This window comes from Heliangelus exortis, chromosome 1 (genome assembly GCF_036169615.1).
Source record: "Heliangelus exortis chromosome 1, bHelExo1.hap1, whole genome shotgun sequence".
Lineage (NCBI taxonomy): Eukaryota > Metazoa > Chordata > Aves > Apodiformes > Trochilidae > Heliangelus > Heliangelus exortis.
The window spans coordinates 52,151,735-52,173,664 of NC_092422.1; the positions used below are offsets into that span (position 1 = coordinate 52,151,735).

Consider the following 21,930-nt stretch of genomic DNA (forward strand, 5'->3'; position numbering starts at 1 on the left):
TGTGTTGTTTTAGTGCAATAACACGTGATGGTAGTACAACAACAATAAAAGTGTTGGGGACTGGGATACCAATGAGGTGTAGGGTATACAGTAGGATCTTGACCCTTCTTTGGTATTTTAAATACTGAGTAAAAGAAAGGGAATATGTTGTTAAGCAGAAATAAATGCTGTGCATCTAAGAAGTATTGCTATTATTTAGCAAGTTAAGCACATTACTGTGTGTAACTGTTGAATCAGGGTTTGTTTTTCATCCAGTGTTCTTTAAGTTCTGTCACACCATATAGTTTATAGAATCGCCTGTTTTTACTAGACCCTAAAACTGAAGAACATAAACATATTTCTTTTCTGCTGTAATTTTAAAAGTGATCTTGACTTTTTAAATCAAAATTAAACTTCTACAGAGAGCTCCAGACTTTTCTAAAAAGGAAATTCTGCACTTTTAAAGGAAATTTCAATACTCAATGTGATATTTTGGTTTTCAGGATACTGTACTTAGGAAAAAGTGTAAATTGTGTAGTGGTATGTATATTGTATATCAACAGAAGCAGAACAGGCAGAGCATGTAGTCAGTAGCCTCAGAAGCCTTACATTAATTTCAAAGTCTGAAATATCTGCTTACTCTGGGTCTGAATTATGCACCTTTCATATGTGTTTTATTTTTTCAAAGTATGACATATATGTATAAATACATGTATGTGTATGTAAAGCACTCCTGAACACTGGTATATAATAACTTTGTAGGTGCTATTTTAGAGACTGAAGTCACAGTATGTTTAAACTATATGAGGAGTATGAATGTCAGACCTTCATGTCTTGTATATGTATTTACTGTATGCTACAAAAAATATTAGGGGGAAAGGGATTTATCTGAGAGTGGGTAGGGAAAATATCTTATTCTGATTTGAATGTGAGAACATATGCATTGACTTTATATATAAGCAGACATCCTGGGTGGAAGAGTTGTTTAGCAGGTACAAGACAGGGAGCTGAAAAATACACAAAGTTTTTTTTGCAGTCATGAAGTGTCTGAACTAGCTTCTCCTCAGTAGCTAATGTTAAATATACCTGATATGAGTGTGGGGGGGCTGGTTAAGCCATAGGTAAAGGACATTCAGGTTAGATGTGATAAAAATGCTACGGAAGTGCTATCACCTTTACTCGTGAATAAATATGCTATAAAATAAATACAAATATAAATATATAAGAAATAGTATCTGATTATATAATTATAAATTTATAAATCCAAATAGATGAATAAGTATATGGGGTTTTTTTAATGAAAAGCCATAGCATTATAAATACTGGTCAGAGAGTGTTTCTTACTGAAGAATGTGAGTACACCTGCTAGGGTATCTTTTTGTCATTTGGATAATAAAGTCATCATCATGCCCTCATGTGGATTCTGTAGACAAGAGGTTCTACATGTGGTCCCCTGATAATTGCTTAAATTAAAATATTAAAGGCCTAACAGCCGTTGTGTTGACCTTTTTCTGCCTTGCTGCAGACAGATGAGCTGCTGTTTATTACAAAGGTTCCTTCCCACAGGTGAAGATTTCAGTGAGATTCCAGGACCCTCTTTCCCACCCCCTTTACATTGCAATATATCACAGCCCTGCTGCTTCAACAGCTTTGATTAGAGCCCTCCATCCTTAAGATCCCCAGAGTGCATTTGTCACTCTCAAGTTATTTTGATTAGTTTTTAAAAAATATTTCGGATTCCAGTGCTCAGGAGCAGCAATTTAATAAATATTTATTCCTCAGAAATTGCTCATTTGAAAAGTTTTATATGGCTAACCTCATTGCTACAGTGATGAAATCAAACTGAGAGATGAAAACAAGAATCAGCAATATACTAACTAACATGTTGGCTGCTTAACAGCAATCAGCCTCTTCAAAAGAAATCTTGAACTCGTGTTATTTTTTTCCATGAATACTGCAGAATCAGAGCTTTAATTGGGGCTGTGTCCTTACAAAGCAAAGCCATGGAAAAAGCTGTGTAAACATTAAAGCCTTAGGGGAACAGCAGCAACAACAAAAAAAAAAAATGTTTTACAGTTGAGAGGGTGAGGCAAAGAAGGAAAGTGTTACAGACATGAAAACCACAGGCTCAGTATTCCTATGGAGCTGATAAGCAGAGCTCCAAAGTTCCTGCTGAATGCTCCCTACTTGTATTCCTTCAGAAGGCTGTAGTGAAACGTGGGGGATGTGATTACATATAGATGCAGAAAGGATGTGATTATAAGGGGCATCCTTTGTGCCAGGTTGTCAGTGAGAAGAATAATTACAACTGTGTTTTATTACAGGGATTAAATTGGAATGAGCTACCTTCAGAGTTGAAGTTTAGAGTGTGTAACACAACCTAGATAGTTAGATCAAATTTAATGCATTTACTCTGAATTCTAGGGGAACAAAAGAGAATTTTGGCTATCAACTGAAGATTGTAGTAGTGTTTTCTTTTAAAGTGGAGAGTAAGTTGCAAGTATTTTTCCTGGTGGAGGAAAAGTACCTCCTCCCCCCTTCCCAGCTTCTGTGAAAATAATTATTTTTAGTTTCTCAAAGGGAAAAAAGAGTATGTGTCATGTTTTAAGCCTGCCAGGTAGATCTGATATAAAGTTGAAATTTTTTTTCCCAACATATGATTTTCCTTGCTTCTTATTTTTTTGAAGGTACGTGTTGACAGTGGCATACAACAAGGAAGTGATATTAGCATTTATTATGATCCTATGATCTCAAAAGTGAGTTATTTTTCAATATTCTAATAATTCTAATTCTGTACACAGAATTTTTAAAGGAGGGAGACTGTATCAAGGGATTGGTAAATTAGTATTTTAAAGGTGTTAGGCATAACATGCCTCAAGGGAATATGAAAGAATTGAAGGAAAATGTGGAGTAAAGGAAATTTAGTGTACCTTCTGAATAAATTTTTAAAAATCTTTTGATACTGTAATTATTTATCCTGTAGCTTCTGATTCTTAAAAGGATTCTGGTTTAACCAGAAGCCGTTACTGTCAGACTTTGGTGCTGCCAGTCTGTTTTTTAATGTAACCTTGTCAAAATGAAAATTTTAATAAATCTGATTTCTAAAAATAAGCAGTGAAAGAAATGGTTGATAGTTATTCTTTATCAGCAACATGTTAGTAAAATTAAAATACATTATAATCAGAGTTCAGTTGTCAAAAAATTCACACTTCAATCTTAGAAGTCTGTTGCCCATTAGAGGTCAGGAGAGGCAATTAGATAATGAGCCTCTGCTCAGATTTTCTTCTCTAATTTTCATTTAAAGATGAAGAGAATGCTTGTTTTAGATGCATTAAGTTTTCTGAAGTAAAAGTGGTTGACCTTCTTTCATTGAATGGATTAAGAGATCTTAGTTTTCTCTTGATGTTTTAGAGAGCCTCTGAAGCACAGGCACAGTAATGTGCAAGAAATGTTTCTGTGGCTGCAGAAGTTCTACAAACTGATTTAATTTTAAATACTATTCAGAATCTAGAGGAAAACATTCTCATTTCTGGGTAGATGAAATCCTTTTTTCTTTTTTTTAGCTCATTACCTATGGCTCTAATAGAGCTGAAGCACTAAAAAGAATGGAGGAGGCTTTGGACAATTACGTAATTCGAGGTAACAATGAAAATTTGGGTTCCTAGTGTGATAGGCTGCCATCTATTTCAAGAAAACAGCTTGAAAATGTAGCAATTAGCAAATCCACTAAAGTTCCTGGTTCTTAAGTGCAAATTAAAACAGGAAAAGATTGTGTTAATTATGCTGAGAAGATACATCAAATTTAAAGAGACTTCAGTTTTTTCTCCACTATTTTTCCTTCAATATTATGCAATAAATATTTAGATTGTTTCCTTTAACTTGTAAGACTTTTTACAGACTGGTAGCATATAATTAATTTATGTTGTGGTGGAAAAAAGACCACTACACTAAGAAGTTTAATGTAGTTGCTTTTTTTCATATTTTGACATATGAGTCGTTATTATTAGTGAAATAGAGTAGTTTTTTATCTAGCTTTGAAGTTCCTTTGTTTTATTTCAACAGTGAGCCTGTACATAACTACTTAGAGATCACCATAGTCTTCCTGAATAGTGTGTTCCATATTCCTATTTCTGAAACACCACTTCCCCCTGCCCTCCTTTCCCCTACCCCCAGATTTTCTTGGAAGCAACTTCTATTTGTTTGCTTAGTGTTTTTGAGACAATATATTTTTCCATGTAAGTAACAAGTCTTCTCAAAATTACAAAGCATTTTAGCTAAGCATTACCAGCTAAAGTCAGTGTAAATTGTACTGATTGTATACACTATGAAAATTTAGATTTAAATTCCCAAGAATTTTAGCATTTCTGTAAGGAAAAATGCTTCTTCACTCACATTTGATGGGAATGGGATGGGGTGACTGGCTAACAGGTCAAGGACCATCCCTTGGGTAGCTTAGGGACTGCTAATGGAAGATGGAGTCGTTCCCATCACTTCTGTGTCAGCAGTTCAAAGCAGGCAAAAGTTGGTGAGGACTTTTAGTCACTAATATTTTGGTGGTTGCTTGTTGACCTGCATGAAATCAGCAGTCTTTATCCAGTCTCTAGAAGACAAATGTCCTCTTGGAACAAATGCCACCATGTAATGTCATTCATGGCATTCCCAGCAGGGAATCCAAAGGTGGCACAGTGACCCTCCAGGATGTGGTTCATCCAGGCTGGGCTAAGGCAAGCTTACACTGTGAAGTGCAAGGATTTACTTGGCTGTTTCTTGGCTACTGTATGAGCAACACTTGGTTTCTACTGCTGTGGTTTTAGGATATCCAAATGTTACCCATTCCTTTTAGCTCTGTTCACTCACAGGCCCTAAATCAATTGTTCAGCTGTCCCTCCCAGTTAAATCTGCCTGACATCATCATGAAGGAAATTAATTAAATATTCAAAAAAATGTAATCTAACAATGCTAAAACAGGCTTTTTGCAAAATTTCTGTAAATATAATGCATTAGGCCTGCAAGACTGTTGTATAGTGCCTGTGGTAGCAGTATCTTGATTAGAAATGCTGAATTAATCAAATTATGATACTTGCAACAATGCTATGCTCTGAAAATGCCTATTGCCTCAACATCTTATTAGAGTTTGGACTGATGATAATTTACGTACATTGAAATAAGAAATTCTATAATTGGTTGGTAGAGACTAACAATGGGACTAGCTTGAGGTATATTCAGTGTGAACACGGGAATGTAACCTGCATCCTATTTCCTGTGTAATATCTGCAGTGTTATTAATGGGAGCAAGTTAAAGTCTCGTATAGCAATTCTTTGAGAAGTGGACTAGATTAAGTTATATCCTAAGGTCCTTTACAGTATATTTTGTTTTTGATAGGAGCAGACTCCTCCATTGGGAACTGATCTGAATTCAAAATCTCAAGACTAGGATGAGGAAAGGTCTAATTAGGCAACACTTCTATCTGTGACTCCACCACTATAGCTTAGGAATGATTATATGTTCAAGGTCCAACACAGATTTGTCCCAAAGTGATATACTTTTTGTTTTATCCAGTGGTTACTGGACAATTTGTGAATAATGAAAAATTCAAGATGTCAGTCAAGCATAGAGGCACTATTGCTCATTGGGGTGAGACATGAATTGTTTCCTGTGAGATTGCATTGTTAGTAGTTCATCTTTCTCTTGTTTTATGCTCCTTTTCCTCAGAAACTTAATGTTCTGTTTCTTCTTTTTTTTATTTGAGCAACAGAAATAGGGTATTAGAATAATGCCCTTCTGCTGTATGTGTAAACATGATGTGTGATTTCCCACTTCTCAGTTTCTCTAAGATTTTAGCAGGTCTGTTGTGTGATTTATGGTGCTGGAAAATGTGTTCATTTAAAGGCATATATGCAACCCAGGATGAAGTTCTGGGAAGTTTGTGAATGTAGATTGTTTGTATCTACTTAAAAGAAATGGTTCACCAGAGATCTGCTCATGCAGATAGCTCATATTCTTGTTTGCAGAGATTCCTGTAATCTTTCTTTAAATCTGTTTGCTTTCAATCTTTGCTGATTCAAATAGAAAACAATAACACAATTTTGACAATCTTTATTGTAAAGTCAGCCATAATACACTGATATCATGCTTGCTGTGGGAAGAAAGGAATATAGTAGACTATTTGGGAGAGAGATGACTGAAAAAGCATTTATTGAAGAGCAGAGTAAGCAGTAAGATAGAGGGAGTAGAAATGAGAGGGAAATGAGAGAGCTGCCAACCAGGAGGAGGATCTTCCACCAAGGGATAGAAGAGCAATCATTGAAAAGAAAATGGAAAAGTGGTAAATAAGTGTGGTGAATGTTTGAGGGGAATGGTAACATGGAAATTCTCTGAATGAATGGAGACCTGCCAGGACAGTGGCAGCAGCTACTGCTGTCTTGAGTTTTTGCAACTGTAAACACACTAATAATTGAGAGGAAAAAGAATACTGTGCTTGTAAAGAAAGCCTTGGCTTCCCAAGGAAAAAAAAACAAACCCACCACTTTTATTTTAGTATTTTATAGATTTCAAATAAATTAATTTTCAGGCACAAAGGCCTTTGGAGTTACTGAATGAATACTCTTCTATATTAACTTAAAAGATGCTTCTCAATGGCAGAGATACTTCTACGTTTCATGCCTTGCAAACAAAAAATATCCTCTGTTGTAAGATATGTTTCCTGCAAAAAGCATGTAAAGTCTCTTTTTAAAAAAAGAATTAAACAAGCCTTGTTTTCCTGATTACTCTTTTAAAAAAATGCTGCCACAGGTCATACAACCAAACTGTGGATTCTTCTTTGTGTAGCAGAGGGAAGGGGCTGGGAGTTCTGCAAGAGTCTGTGTTCTCTGAGCCCTTGCAACAGGGAGCAGTGGGTTCCTAAGTGTGGGAGCAGAAATTAAAGAAGTGAAAACAACAAATGTAGTTGACAACCATTAAAAGGGGCCATTGCTTGGTCGCATCAGCTTGGAGCACAGATGTTGGCATGAGGGAAGACTCTCCTGTCTGTCCTCATTTTTTTCTTAAGTTTCAGGAGTGGGAGTGGGAATGGCAGCTTGTTAGGGGAAGCACCATGATGTGTGGTTTAAGGGGATTTGTAGGCTACTGCACTCTATGAAGGATGAAGGAGGGAAGAGCAGTTGAAGTACAGGTTGATCAGGTAGAAGAGGAAGACAATGTTATTGGTGTAGAAGGGAAATAAAATAAGATCCTTCACTGTTGTTCTGACAGAGGAAGGTTTTTTTCATTAATAAAAAAAAATGTGGCATTTAAAAATGTAAGAAAGGCAGTGTGCCATTTTGAGAAGGCATTGAAAGACAAGTGGTGTTATTTCTAGTTTTGCCCTTTTAGATAAATTGTCCTGGTGTTCCAATCTCCATGAGAATAAAAGGGTGGCTGAGTAGAGGAAGATATCCGGATGGCCATCCATTTTCTTTGAGTTGTTCTAACAAAGTCTGCTTCTGCTTCCAATTATTGTACTGATTTAAACATTCATATGTTTGCTAACACCATATGTAATTGTCTTCTTAATCTTATTAAGGGGTCCAGAAGTACATGCAGTACAAAATTTAGTTTGTTTTAGTTTCTGCTTTTTTCCCCTCTCTTCTTTTCCCCCTTTATTCTGGTCTGTGAGTTCTATGAGGTCCAGACTTTATTATCTAAAAGAATTAATATTTTAGTTTAAATTATTTAAATATTTAAATGATTTAATTTCTTTAAATATTCAGCTCTGTGGGTCAGTGGTGTACTGATACTGTGTGTAAACATTATATGGATGTTTGTGAATTAAATTAAAAAAGCTAAAAATCCCTTTCTTCTTGCTTTTGAGATGTGACTTTCTCTGCAGATAGCTTGTTCCAGTGTGAATTGAAGCAAAATACAGGCTTTTAAAGACAGTTAAACAGTGGAATTTTGAGGGCTCTAGGGACTATTATGACAACTTTTGGAACTGCAAACCTGGAGGCTAGCTGGATGGTAATCATGGACTTTGAAAAGTTCATGTGTTAAAATGGTGCTTTCATAGTCCCATAAATCAAACAAAACCATTAATATAGAAAGTGAAGAGTAAGATAATCAGTGTTTCATCATGCTTAGTGTAGGGCTTGGTTAATATTTTATTTTTTGGTGAGAAATAAACCGGGATGCTTCCTAAGCTTCGTAGCATTTGTTATTGTTCAGCATTTAAAGTGGTGATAATTTAGCCTTGCTGTTTTTTTTTTTTTTTTTTTTTTTTTAAGGAGAGAAACCTCTAGTCCTTTACTCCACATGTTCTTTTTTGCAATCACTAAGTATGCAGATAAAGTTCTTTCTATTCCACTTAGCACAATTTGAATTTATCAGTGAGTTAAGTATATTCAACTGCTTATCTACAGAGAGGCATGTAGGATTCCAATTAAGTTTACATGGATAAATGCAGATTTGTGTTTGCAGACGTCAAGATGACAGGAGCTTAATACTGTAAAAAGGCTAATCAACACTGAATATGTTTAGTGTCAGTAAATATTTATAGTGAAAACATTGCCTATGGTTTTGTGCTTTGGCATTCCAAGTTCTGATTTTTAGTGGGTAAAAATGCAGTGTTACATCCTGTTCACAAGCCTGCCTTAAAATTTTTGTTTTCTTTAAAGTGAATTTTGTCTGTCTTTTCCCTGTATTTTCTTGGGAAGACAGGTTAGGAGTTAGGCTGCAGTTTGCAAGTTAGTGAAAAATCTAGTATATTTAGCAAGTTTTAAAGACAGATGTAATCCAGAGAATGAGGAAGGGAAGGAGGTAAGATAGAGACAGGCAGTATGGAGAGTAGTTTCTTATGATTGTAATTGTATTTTATTGTACTTTTTTTTTTAAAGACATCTTCAGATACTAATCAAATCTGGTAAGCAATGTAATTATTTAATATCCCTATGTATCAATTAGGTAATAACTACAATCTAAGGGGAAAAGGAATTAATGATCAGGAAAACTGTTATATACAAAATATACAAAAATATATTATTAGAGGTCCAGAAGTTAAATGCTAGTCTGCTCTCTTTTGCAAATGCATGCTAGAAAATAGTGTTTCAAAATTGAAATCTGATAAATTGAGCCTGTACTGGCTTAATATTGTGTGAAGAGTACAGCCAAATGAAATAAAAAAATAGAGTACAAGGAACAGTTGTTATGTTTTATTGTATTTTGACTTAGAGAAAAGAAGAATATAATTGTAACTGCAGTACTGCATCAGTCTTAACAATGTGAGGAAAAAATATTGAAGTGAAATTTTGTTTTCTGGAGGGGAAATAAATTGATGTAGTTTAGTTTTTTTGTTTGTTGGAAATGTCATGGCTGGTCAGGTTAACAAATGTGATTTTGTTTCTGGCAGAGTGCAGACCTGGTAAAGACAAAGAAAAATTCCCTGCAATCCTCTGCAACATAAATACAATATACTTCAGTTTAGTGTCTAACTTTGCATGAAATAAGCCCTGCCTGTTAGCCTCTGTTTGATCCTCTGAGAGTGTGGGGCTAATGTCTGGCCAGTGTTTTGGAAGCAGCAGGTAGTCAGGAGCAAGCTGCTCTAGGGGTCCATATTTCTGTAGCCTCATAGTTACTCACACACAGATTGGGGACCTTATGAACTTTGACAGAGGTCACGCTAAATTGCAAATCTAAAACTTCTAGGCTTCTGAAAGATTACACTGGTACTTTTTTTTTTTTTTTTTTTTTTTTTTTTAATGCCATATGATTGGGAACATTACGAAAGGTATCAACCTAGTTTTGAGAAATAGATCAACCCAACCACACAGTCGTTGCTCACATAATGATCATGGGGACTGATAAATAAGATTGTCTTTCATGATACTTTAAAAGGGAAACTGTTGTGTATTCAGTTTTAATTTTCAGATATAAAATACAGGTTATATTGCTTCCCAACACCCAGGCTTGTCTGCTGTGTTGAACTTCTTAAAGGAAGTTTGGAGCACAAATATTGTGGAAGCCTGTGATTTTTCTGATGCAGGAGTTGGAATTGTTTAGGATATTTTTTAGGATTTCAGGTCTTTTGGGGCAGTCGGTTGAGACACCAAGCTCTGTCATCTGTCATCAGCCATCATCTCACCAGGGATCTTATAGCAATTTAGGAAAGAAAAACATGAGATGATCTGTTTACACATTGTAGTGAGTTTAAATCCTGAATTCAAAGTCAGGGAGCATTGAAGAGCTCCTCCTTGTCTTCTAATTTCAGTTCTAAAGCCTTATACAACAGATGAAGATATCAATGATATTTCAACTTATTATTAAAAAGTGAATTTTGGGGGCTCTTTTGTAGCAGCCAAAGACAGAGCTTATTTGTTTCCAAGTAATAGCATTGAGCATAATGTTTATTTAACTTTTTTGTTTGTTTAACGGAGATTCAATTTGAGTTTCATTTAGTGTTATGAAATCACAAATGACTACCTGGGTCACAGGCAGCAAGGAGGCTCATCCTTTTTTTAATTAAATGGTCAAATTTTTATCTTATTATGGAATTGGTTGTGTAATGTGCTACTTAATGGCTCATCAACCAGTCTTTAGTGCTGTGATTTCATGATTCAGTGAGGCTGAGTCTGACTCCATGTGTTGAAAGTAGTTTCAGTGACGGCCACACAGAGAGCTTGAAAATTCACACCAGCAGCAGACTGTAGGGGGAAAAAAGCTTTGAAACTGTTTGAACTGGTCTGCATATAAAATAACAAGAATGTTATTCATGCTTCTAAACTGGAAAAACACAAAGGGAAAAGAAGAAGGAGCGCCAAAGAAACTCCTTCTGTAGCTACAGCAATTTGCAGTTGCTGTACTGTTTGTGTTTTTGCTTTGGTGAGATCTCAGTAGGGGAAAAAATCCCGGACTAACAGAATTATCAGAGTTGGAAGGGACCTCTAGAGATCATCCAGTCCAACTCTCCCACTCAGAGCACATTACCCAGGACTGACTCCACAACCTCTCTGGGCAGCCTGGGCCAGTGCCCTGTCACCCTCATAGTAAAAAAGTTTTTTCTTATGTTGAAATGGAACTTCCTATCCAAATGGTTTAATTTACAGTTGAGAGACCTGAGCTTACAATGAATTCTTACGCACGTTATTTTAAACTGGAGCTACTCAAAAAAGTGTGCAAATAACTTTCAGATTTGTGTCATCACTGTATTAATCATAGTAGCTCATAAGTAAGGATATCTAAGGTTGAAGCTGAGAATCTTGTACTTTACAAGAGATATGGATGAACAGACAAATTCTACAAGGCAGCTTGTGAGGTGCTGTGCATTTTATACTTCATAGTGTGGACTTAATACCAAAGTTCATGTGGCCTGGAAAATGAAGTGAGATTTGGAGTTGCCAGTCCCTCTGACAGTGAGAGGAAAGAATTTGAATTACTTCGTATTTCCTGAAGGGAGAGAATGCACACCACAGAGCTGAGGTTGGATAACCTCTTTCCTATAGCAGCTTCCTCATTTATCTCTACCTGGAATGAAAGCAACAGCTGCAGCCAAAGCTCAGGGTTTATGCTCCTGTACTGCACATCTGTTTCTCCTTCTCTTAAGAAGTATTGGTGTTTATGAGGCAGTGTTATTCTGTGTAGTAATATTGGGATTGAACTGTAGTGGCTCTGAATATTTTTGGTTACCATGCCTTTCTAAAATTGAGATCAAGATGTAATCTTTTCCTGTGTAATCCTAAACTTTCCTTTCCAGAGATGACCTATGTCCTACTCTCAAAAGAGAAAGTTATCTCTTTTGAAAATTGTTTGCAGTACAGTAAGCTGAATATAACAATATAATTTAAATTACTTGGGGATTTTTATCTCAGGGTTTTTTTTTAGTTTTGGGTTTTTTTTTCCACCTTCTTCCCTCTCCCATTTCTCCCTCTCCCACCTTCTATGAAGACTTCTATGTGTTTATTATTTCAGTGAAATTACTTTAATGACCATCATGTTCCTTGCTAAACTGCAAATGCTTCTTGCGAATTGCAGTTTAGCATTAAGTTACTAACTTAATTACACAGTCTTGTTAAATTCAAAGAAAAATGAAGTTTGAAGGATTTTATAAAGTAATCTAGTTCTACTGCTGAAACTAAAACTTAGCCACTGTATCTGCATACTGACAGGTCTGTCTTTAAACCTCATTTTAAACCTTTTCATTGAGTCCAGAATATTTCCCTAGGTGATCTTTTTCCACTGTTAACTATCCTGAGTGCGTATCTTTTGTTGGCATCCACTTCTGATCATTTTTTCCAGCCTCTGTTGGAAATGGCATGTGGTTTATTCCTTTCCTCTCTGAGAAAACAGAGTAATCTCTTATTCATCTGTGTGGAGGGGGCAGAGGACTTACTGGTTTTTGTACAAGTACCAGGCTAACAGTAACACCATCCTTTAGACTGAACTTGCTAGAAGTTTTCTGTTAGCACAAAAAGCAGGAGGAAAGGGACTGAAAAATCGGGAGAGACTGAGAAGTGGAATAAAAGGAGATGAAGAAAATCAAAAAAAGAAAATTACTGTATTCAAAGGAATTAAAGGAAAGGTGGCTCTACGGACTCTCTAAGTAATTTTAAAAGTTAAATAATTTTTTGTTTGTGGGATATGTGTCTAGTAGGGTTATGGAATGATGGTAAAATGGGCATTCAATAACAATATTGGCCAGGTGAAGCTGGATAAAGATATATGGAACAAGTAATAGGTATCTTTGTAGTGTTCCACAGGACTGTCTTACAAATGATAAAAATGTTAGTAAATTGTAGAGGTGATAAAACTTTTTCCTATCTTTAATTACTGTGATTGAGGTGTAACATGTTGTGTATCTTCCACAGGGGTGTGTGTATACAAGTTGGCAGGATTACAGGGTGGTCCAGGTTTCACTGGAGCTGAGCTGGTACTTGTGGTCATGACTAATCCATCATTTCCAGGAGATGGCTCTGATCTTGCCTGCATCTGCTGGGACTGAACCAAAAGTCTCTTGGCTGTGCTTGTTGTCATTGACTTAACAAGGTGTTTGAAATTAGGCTTGGGGAGGTGAAAATTTAGGTTTACTTCTTAATTAGACTGAATGTTTAAGGCTGATTGTTGCATCTGTATTATGGTCTTTATGTTGTGAACAAGTATTTTGAAATATAAGAACTCATATTTTCACAAGTTGTTTCCTGATTTAATTTGTGGTTAATATGCTTACCTGATTTTGAATTGATGTTTTGTTTTCAGGTGTGGCTCACAATATTTCTTTACTGAGAGAAGTGATTATCCATCCACGTTTTGTTCAAGGAGACATCAGCACTAAATTCCTTCCTGAAGTCTATCCTGATGGTTTTAAAGGTTTGTTTCATTCTATTTTTTTTATTTTTTTATTTTTTTTTTCTTGAGAGATGCTGTTTAGGATTATTATTCCTTTATACTTATAGATTGACATATTCCCCAGTCAGGCTTTTTTTTCTTTTCAACCAAATGTATCTGAACATTGAGATTTTAGATAATGTATAATATAATTTAGACATGTACTTACTTCAGTTTCAAGAAGGCAAAATACATATTTCTAGTGACAAAATAGTAAATGAAGTACACCCAAAGTCAAGAAAAACAATTTGAAGGTGATATGAAATATGTAAAGTAAACATCAATTCAACTCTGCCATGCTACTGTGCTTCATTACAGACAGTGCTCCTACTGTTAACTGAATATAAGATTTCTCTTCACAATATTGCTTCTCCTGTGAGCTTGTGCAGCATCTTGACAATCACCTTTGGTACCCTTTGTATTCACTGTAGCATTTTCTGGAGGACCTGGCATTATTTTATTGGGCTATTTCGGTAACCTCATCTTAAATACTCATTACACATGGTAATCGGCATCATCTTGAAGCTGTTAACTCATATACAGGGTTAACATGAATCCAAAATGCAAAAGTTTCTTTGCAACATACCAAACAACTCAGTTCCAAAAGTGTCTAATTGTGCTTAGTAGAGAAATGTAAGGAAACAAATGTGTTGGTTTCCATACAGCCTTTCCATAAAGATCTCACACCTCAGCTGGCATTTATCAGGCTGAGCATCTTCCTTATTAAAAAAAAAAATAATTTTATAGCTCATAATTCATTGGTCCTTTATGAATCCCATGGAGATACCTTTCTCCCCCATTTATCATTAATCCAGTGTGGCAGCATCCTCACCCCCCTTTGGAGACAACCCTGCCAGATTGGTATTGGCAGTCACTGGACATGGCTGGCACCGTGCCAAACTCGAGTCTCATTAAGGAGCAGAACAGATTTTTCTTACCTCAGGACTCAGTGTGTGAGTTTGGTCCAAAGAATATTCATCCACAGAACTACTTTGTCGTGATGTAAATTGGCAGCTCTGTGTGATACAGCCCTATATGATCCTATGGGATGAGTGCTTCCAGCTCTTGATTGGCTCCTGACTGAAATGAAAGCAGTAGGAGTTCAGGAACCTTGGGTGGCAGCAAGATTGTGATGGTGGAAGCTCAAATGTTCCTTTGTCTTCTTTGCTAAGGTGCACTGAACTGATCTTCAGGTAGCTCTGCTGGCTTTCACCCAACATGGACTTGAGTGTACTCTGATCTGCTCTGAAGGCTCAGTGCTTCTGATTAGCTGGGCTGTCTGCCTTCTCTGACATTTCCATATGAAATCCCATGTCCTGTCTCTCTGATGGACTGGGGACTTTTTCTGGATGGATTGAGCTTCCTAAATCACCAGAAAACTTCTTCTTTCTTTCTTTGTTTCTATTTATTTATTTATTTATTTTATTATTGTTATTATTGTTATATTTTTTTACTATTTATTTTTCTTGTGGCTGCTTTGGTTTTGGCTTGGTTTTTGAGAGTTCTTGGGCTTGTTTAGCTTATGAAGGAAACTGGTGAACTTCAGTGGATGTTGAAAGTGAGTGGCAAGCTGTGCTGTGCAAAGGTAGCTTCATCTGATGTACAACTGAGACCAATAAAAACCTAAACCATTCTACCCTGGCTTGTGATGATGTATCTGTTGGAACCCTTGGTCACTTTTAAGACCCCTTGCTCTGTATTTTTGACTAGGGGAAGACACTCTTGTCTTTTCTTCTTTTACTCGTTTTAATGCTTTATTTTGCCTTGTGTTCACCTAAATTTAATCAGTTACGTTTTGTTGCACAAATTGAAGAATGATGTATTTGTTTTGGGGTCATCTGACTTCAACTGTACACGCATACACACAGACTAATGTGGGCTGATTGGTTCTCTAGTGGGAGGTGAACATTTATAATGTATTAACAGAGTCTTGAAGATGAACTTTTGCTAGAAACTAATGTATGGGAGTTGCAAAATGGCTTGACTTTGTGCTGTATAAAAAGTGTCACTCTTCTATGTATCATATACAAGCATACATCAACCTTGATGATAAAAAAAATGCAGATGTCATTATTACAAAGCATTTGTATTTCAGGTCATAAGTACTTTTTCACGAACACTGATTCAAAGCTCACTGAAGTAATTGAGAGTCCTTCTAATGATGTAGTTTGCTCTGGATCAGAACCTTCTGGCTTAAAAATGTGAGTTGAATTAGAAGATAGTGTTGTTTTTTGTTTTGTTTTGGGTTTTTTTTTTATACCTTTTGAAAAATAATTCTGCAAATGCAAAGAGTAAGGGATGTGTAGCTGTGAAAAAAAAAAAAACCCAACCAAAAAACCTTGAGATAATTTTAAAAATTAGAGTAATATGTAGCCCAAGTGGATTTGCAAATATGTAGAAATGTGCTGTTGTTAACGGTAGAAATCCATACCAGAAGTGTTTTACATTTGGAAAAGTTAAGAAATGAAAAAATATCAGTGAAGATGTGTGCTGTATTAATGCTGGAGCATAGTGCAGTGTGTTTCTTTTGTAAACTACACAATTGCCACTATTGGGTCTACATTGATGACAAGTAACAAATGTCACCTGTATTCTCTCTGGTGACTGTGTAAAGTAATGGCCCATTCCTTATCTATATTTTTCATCAAATATAAATATTAACTTTAGGCTTACTTAAGGACAAAATAAGATGCTTTTTTTCCAGTCTCATTTTCAAGGTTTTTATTATAAGTCACTTAATAGAAGGCTTTTACTTTAAGAAAAAAATAATTATTAAAAATATCTTGGCAGCTTTTCCATTAACCTGTGATGCCCACTTCAAATTACATCCAGGATGGGGATGTTCAGTAATTTTCTTCATTAGGATTTAATTATTTTTCTTCCCGTCTTTAAATAAGTGTTCATTAACAACAGCAGTTTGTGAATTTTTAAAATATTAAGCTTGTTCTGTGTGTGATTAACATGGGAAAAGAACTGCTGTCATACCCTTTTGTTATCTGTGTGTGGGGTGGATGGCTGGAATGCTGGCTGGCAGTGGGTCAGCTGGAGTGGGTTTTTGCTCTGAGCACCTGTGTTTTAGGAGTGTGGATCTGAGGGTGGGTGCAGCAACACTGCTTGGGCAGGTGACACAAATGCATCTGTCTTAGATTGGCCTCTGAGTGCTTTGCTTGTGAAATAAAAATGTTTGCCATGGATGCAGGAGTAGCCCGTACTTTCAGACTGAGTATTGGCAGATGAGCTGTCCTACAGCTTCCAGGCAGCCTGGGATGTCTGTGCTTCCTAACTTGTCTGGTGAGGAAGGAATATACTATGAACAATCCCTGCTTTTTAGCCACAGAAGGGATCTATTTTCATGTAGATCCAAGAGGCATCCTTGACAAAGAACAAGTTAAACTCAGGAATCCTTAGGTTAATAACTTATCCGTTGAATCATTCTTTGTGATTCAGTGTCTTCCACAGCTAATGCATCTTTTACTGGATCTCTGTTTGCTGAGGTATTTTTTTAATAAACTCTTCCTGATTATTAAATGATGTTTCCAGTGATTAGATGTTTAGTCAGTCTCTTTGGGAGAGACATCCTCTGCAAACGAGAAATAAAGCATTTTCCTAGAGGTTATTGCAAAAGCCATACCAAAACAGAAGAAAAAAGGAAAAAGAATCCTTGATTTCATGCCTCTCTTCTAGCATGTTTACCTCTCCTCTCCTCTAGCATGTTTGAGTAGAGAGAGAGCACAAATTTTAATTTCCTTTCTGCAATTGTGTATTGGCTCCAGAGAGTGTGTATGAAGTGATGACTTTTAGATATGTTGTTTCTTGTAATCAAATGGATCGAAGGGATTAGATACTCCACTTTACTCAACATTTATTAAACAACCCCAGGAATACTGTGTCCAGTTTTAATTCCCCCACGTGTAAGAAAGGTCTCTTTAAACTTCAGTAAACCTAGGGAAGAGCAAGCAGGGAAGTGTTGCAGTTGGAATAGAGAACCTATGAAAAGAGTCTGGGAGAACCAGGCTTGTTTAGCTTCGGGTGGACCTAATGGCAACCTTGCCATACTTCTGAAGGAGTTTCCAAGAAGAAAAAGGCAGGTCCTTCAGAGAGGTACATGTAAACATGGGGAATTCTTGACTCCTGACTACAGGAACCTCTAAGCAAGGTTATGAGTTTGATGTTGAAACTGTTCAGGGTGGGGGTAGCACACTGGATAAACTAAAGACCTCCCAAGGTCACTTCAACAACCTCAGTCACTCTGTTATGAATGAAAACACTTTTAATGTGAATTGGGACTGTAGATATGACTTATATACAAGTCTGGAGACTTATGAGTTGAAGGAAGTGATGCACTTACTGCTGTCTTTCTTACTGTTAGAAGGGAGAGGATGGGTACTGTTAATTCCATTAATCTCCACACTGGAACCACAGAATGTAAGGGGTTAGAAGGGACCTCTGAAGACTGAGTATAACCCCCCTGCCAGAGCACGACCAAAACAAGGGCAGGTCACTCAGAAATGCATCCAGATGAGTCTTGAAAGTCTCCAGAGAATTAGATTCCCCAACCTCTCTGGGGAGCTAGTTCCAGGGCTCTGTAACCCTTACAGTAAATAAATTCTTCCTCATGTTGAGGTGGAACTTCCTGAGCTTTTTCTTGAATCCATTGCCTCTTGTCCTCTCACGGGGCACAAGTGAGAAGAAGTTGTCTTCTTCATGCCCAGCCCTCATATATTTATACACATTAATTAGATACCCTCTCAGTCATAGAATCATAGAATCATAGAATTGGCTGGGTTGGAAGGGACCTCAGAGATCATCAAGTCCAACCCTTGATCCACTCCCGCTGCAGTTACCAGACCATGGCACTGAGTGCCACATCCAGTCTCTTTTTAAATATCTCCAGGGATGGAGAATCCACCACTTCCCTGGGCAGCCCATTCCAATGTCTGATCACCCTCTCTGTAAAGAAATTCTTTCTAATGTCCAACCTAAACCTCCCCTGGCACAACATAAGACCGTGCCCTCTTGTCTTCTCTTCTTCATTTTATGGAGCGAATGGATTAGAAAAATTGACTTAGCATGCAGCTTACTTGACTTTCTGAGAGGTGAAACCAAGAAGTATTTCTTGATCTGTCACTAATCTCTTTATAATTAAAAATTCTGAATGCTGTAGAATCCATCTTAGAATGCTGTAGAATTACATCTTCAGAGATTGTGAGCTCTCTGAAAGACATTTTGACTATTCTGAATGGTTTGAGATTGCACATGTAGGCAATATTGCTTGTTTCTTACCATGACCATCTGGATGGACCAGAGCTGTGGTGGATTCCTGAAGAAATTGAAACCACTAATCATGTAACCTTTTCTTCATCATCTTACTTTGCCATCTTACATGTAATCATCTGTAATGGTCAACTTCAGAATCCAATGAGGCGAAAATTCGAGCCAAAATGGAGCCTTCTTTAACTTTTATTCTTCCCAGTGAGAAGACAGTAACTTTTCGAGTGTTAAATAACAGACCCATGCACATAACCAGGGCTTGTGTGTGTGTGTGTGTGTGTTTTTGTTTGTTTGTTTGTTTTTTTCCCCCCTGTAATTGATAGTAGGAAACCTATTTCTAGGACAAAATGCAAATGAGACTGTTACAGGAAAAATGACCTTTTACGTAATTTAATTTGAAGTCGGTTATGTAAAGCAATTGCATGAACCTTTTTGACTCAGCTTGGGGGAAACTGGGATAATATTGATTTAAGCAATCATAACATCAGGGAAATGAGAGAGAAAGTTTTTCCTTGTCTTACTTCTAAACAAGAGAACCCTCATCGGAAGGAACAGATGTGTGCGGTCTGATTTTAAATAATATGAAGAATAGTGCTTGTATACCTTCAGTTGTGACTTAATTTTACAGCCATTAAACCTTTGTTGTTTTTTTTTGTTTGTTTTTGTGGGTTTTTTTATTTTGTTTGGTTTTTTGTTTGGTTTTTTTTTTTTTTTTTTTTTTTTTTTGTGTTCACCTTATACAATATAGTTCAGTGATGACAGAATGCAGAAGTGTATCCCAGGTTAAGCAGGAAGATTGTGGTGCTGATTTACATTTTCTGGTGGAGATGAAATCACCATGTAGTCCAGGAGTCTGCAATGATGAGGGTAGGAAAGAACAATGACAGAAATTCCCATGTTGGAAACTGGGAAACCTTTGATACTCATTTCACTGCCTTTGAAGGGAGCACTTGGACAAATTCTCCAGAGGCAGCTTTGTTACTTTTTCAGATTAATCTGCATGGTGAACATGAAAGGCTGTGTTATTTTATTTTTATTGATGATGAAAATAAACTTAGGACATCTAATTGAAATCCTGAGGGGTAGTTTGTAAGGTAAAAAGACCTAAAGTGAAGCAAAGGTATTGCTCACTATCCAGTCCATTAGTATATTTCCAAATGTAATAATGTAATTGAAAGTTTTAAACCGCTTAAAATTCTGCTGAGCATAACAGAACAAGAGCAGAAGGCAAGGGAAATGGGGTGGGAGTTCAGCATACTAAGGCAGTCTGTCTTGTATAATAAAGGTAAATTGCCATCTTTAGGAAGGAGCCTTTAATCAAGCATCTGAGGTATGCCTCCAAAGTTATGCTAAGGATATTCTGTGGTAGGATTGTAGCTTTCAAAGAGCCAAAGACCAAAACCTAACCTTGGTATGTTCGTATTAACAGTTTATGGTATCTCTGAGATTTAAAAAAATGAATGCAAACTGCCCACACTGAATATCACAGTCAGACTGGTTTTCTACTTGCTGGGTCTTCTGCCCCAAGTGATGCAAATAGTGACAAATAAAGAAAGAGGATGAATATATTTTTTTCTGATAGCGAATGTAGCAGTTGTTGTTAACCTGTTTCTAATTACTGATCTCTGTTCACTGCTTGGAGTTTGATCTTTATTGATGATATAGGAAGAAAATACTTTTTGCAGTACATGATCAAGGCCATGCAATAGAACCTTCAAATTGTAATCTTTCTAGTTTTGCCCTGTTTCTTTCTGTGAGTTGGTAGTAGCAGTGTGTGTTGGAGCAGGGGGGAACATGCAGTTTTGGTGTACGTGGACTTGTCATGGGTGTTAGGCAGGGTGACTGAAAAGCAAAGGTTTTAGAACAGATTTTCTCATGTATCTTTAGCTAAGACATCTAAACAAATCACCCGTTTTAGATACAGCAGGTTGGAAAAAATGAGCTCCAGGCTTCTTCACCATGTGTAAACAACTGGAAAATTGCCACATTTCAGAGCTAGGTAGATGATGTTACTGCATTGCATTATTATGTAAGGCTTATTATGTACATGTGTATGTTTTGTGTGTGTATATATATATATATATATATACAAGTAGTGCAAAAGTTCAAAGTTTTTGACTTTGCAGTCAGTTTTTTTTAGTAACTGGCAAAGGAAAGATTAAGTTCATTTCTCAACCCTTTAACGTTTACATTTCTGCGTATGTTTTTTAAAGAAAAGAGTTTCCATTTCAAGGCAGATAAAAATAATAAACACTGACTAAAGGAAGTTGCAGTAATCTTGAGCCAGAATATGTTAATATGGACTAAATTAAAAACAAATTGATGCAGATTTGCTGGGTTTTGTTATTTTTAAATTTACACTTTTTTGGCCCATGACAGCTCCTTTGTAGTATTAGCTGGAACTGTAATAAATGTGTTTCCATCACTGAGGCATGAGTGCATGATGAGGAGGACTCTAAGCACCCTCTTTACCTCTTCATATTTAATGGAACCTGTGGAAGGATGGGGTCTGTACAGAAGACATTCTGGTTTGAAATTGTGCACTTACTACTGAGACATTTGCTCCAGTCCTTTTCAGACTTCTCCATTATGGGTTTTCCTGAGGAATGTGTTAGTCTTATTTGATGCTATTGATATAAATTGTCATTTGTTACTGACAACTAGCAGGGAATACGAGTTAACATTACATGCAGTAGTGCTGAGGCAAAGGGAAGAGACACTTTTTAAGACCCTTTTTATTGTAACTCCATTGAGCTAAAGTTTGTCTTGCCTTCATATTTTGTAAAACAACTTTATCTGTTGTCTTTTCCTCTCCTCTCCTCTGGCTTTTGAAACACTTTTGTTTTTCATCAGTGCCAAATCCTCTCTCCTGAGAGTAAAGTTTGCCTCTTTTTCTCCATGAAAATTCATCTTTGCACTTCTTGTCCTCTTCTATGTCAACTTTAGTTTCCTGCCACTACTTTATGGGCCAACTGCTTTATTTGTCCTCTTGTTCCCTCTCACATAAGTTTTGAATGTTCTACTTTTCTGGTGACACCCGTTTGGGCCACTGTTTTGCAAGCTTCTCACTCCAAAATGTGTTGTGCTGTTTCTGATCTAAAGGTTCTGACAAAGTTCTGTCACTGTGCTTTGTCCTTTAGCCAGCTGAACAGATGATTGAATTTTGAATTAACTTTGCTTTTTGGAACAAGACCAAGTTGGGAGAAAACGTGCTTCCAATTGCTTTGCTTTCCACCTTTTTGTTCAAACCTTTATTAGCTTGCCTGCCTTCAGATTTTGGGCTACTTTGAGCCATTTTCTATTTATAAAGTGACAAACAGGACTTTGACTCC

The 21,930-nt window shown here is 36.6% G+C and overlaps 1 protein-coding gene across 5 annotated transcripts in view; it reads left to right on the forward strand.

Annotated features, from left to right (window-relative positions):
• Nucleotides 1-21,930, forward strand: part of PCCA (propionyl-CoA carboxylase subunit alpha) — a 281,260-nt gene that overhangs the window by 120,885 nt on the left and 138,445 nt on the right. For 4 of the 5 annotated variants that reach the window (XM_071742501.1, XM_071742515.1, XM_071742523.1 and 1 more), the window contains 3 exons: nucleotides 2,667-2,735; nucleotides 3,543-3,618; nucleotides 13,199-13,309. In XM_071742501.1, the coding sequence (XP_071598602.1) occupies nucleotides 2,667-2,735; nucleotides 3,543-3,618; nucleotides 13,199-13,309 (256 nt within the window). The remainder of the gene's footprint in view (nucleotides 1-2,666; nucleotides 2,736-3,542; nucleotides 3,619-13,198; nucleotides 13,310-21,930) is intronic. The other variant, XM_071742507.1, reaches the window with a different exon arrangement.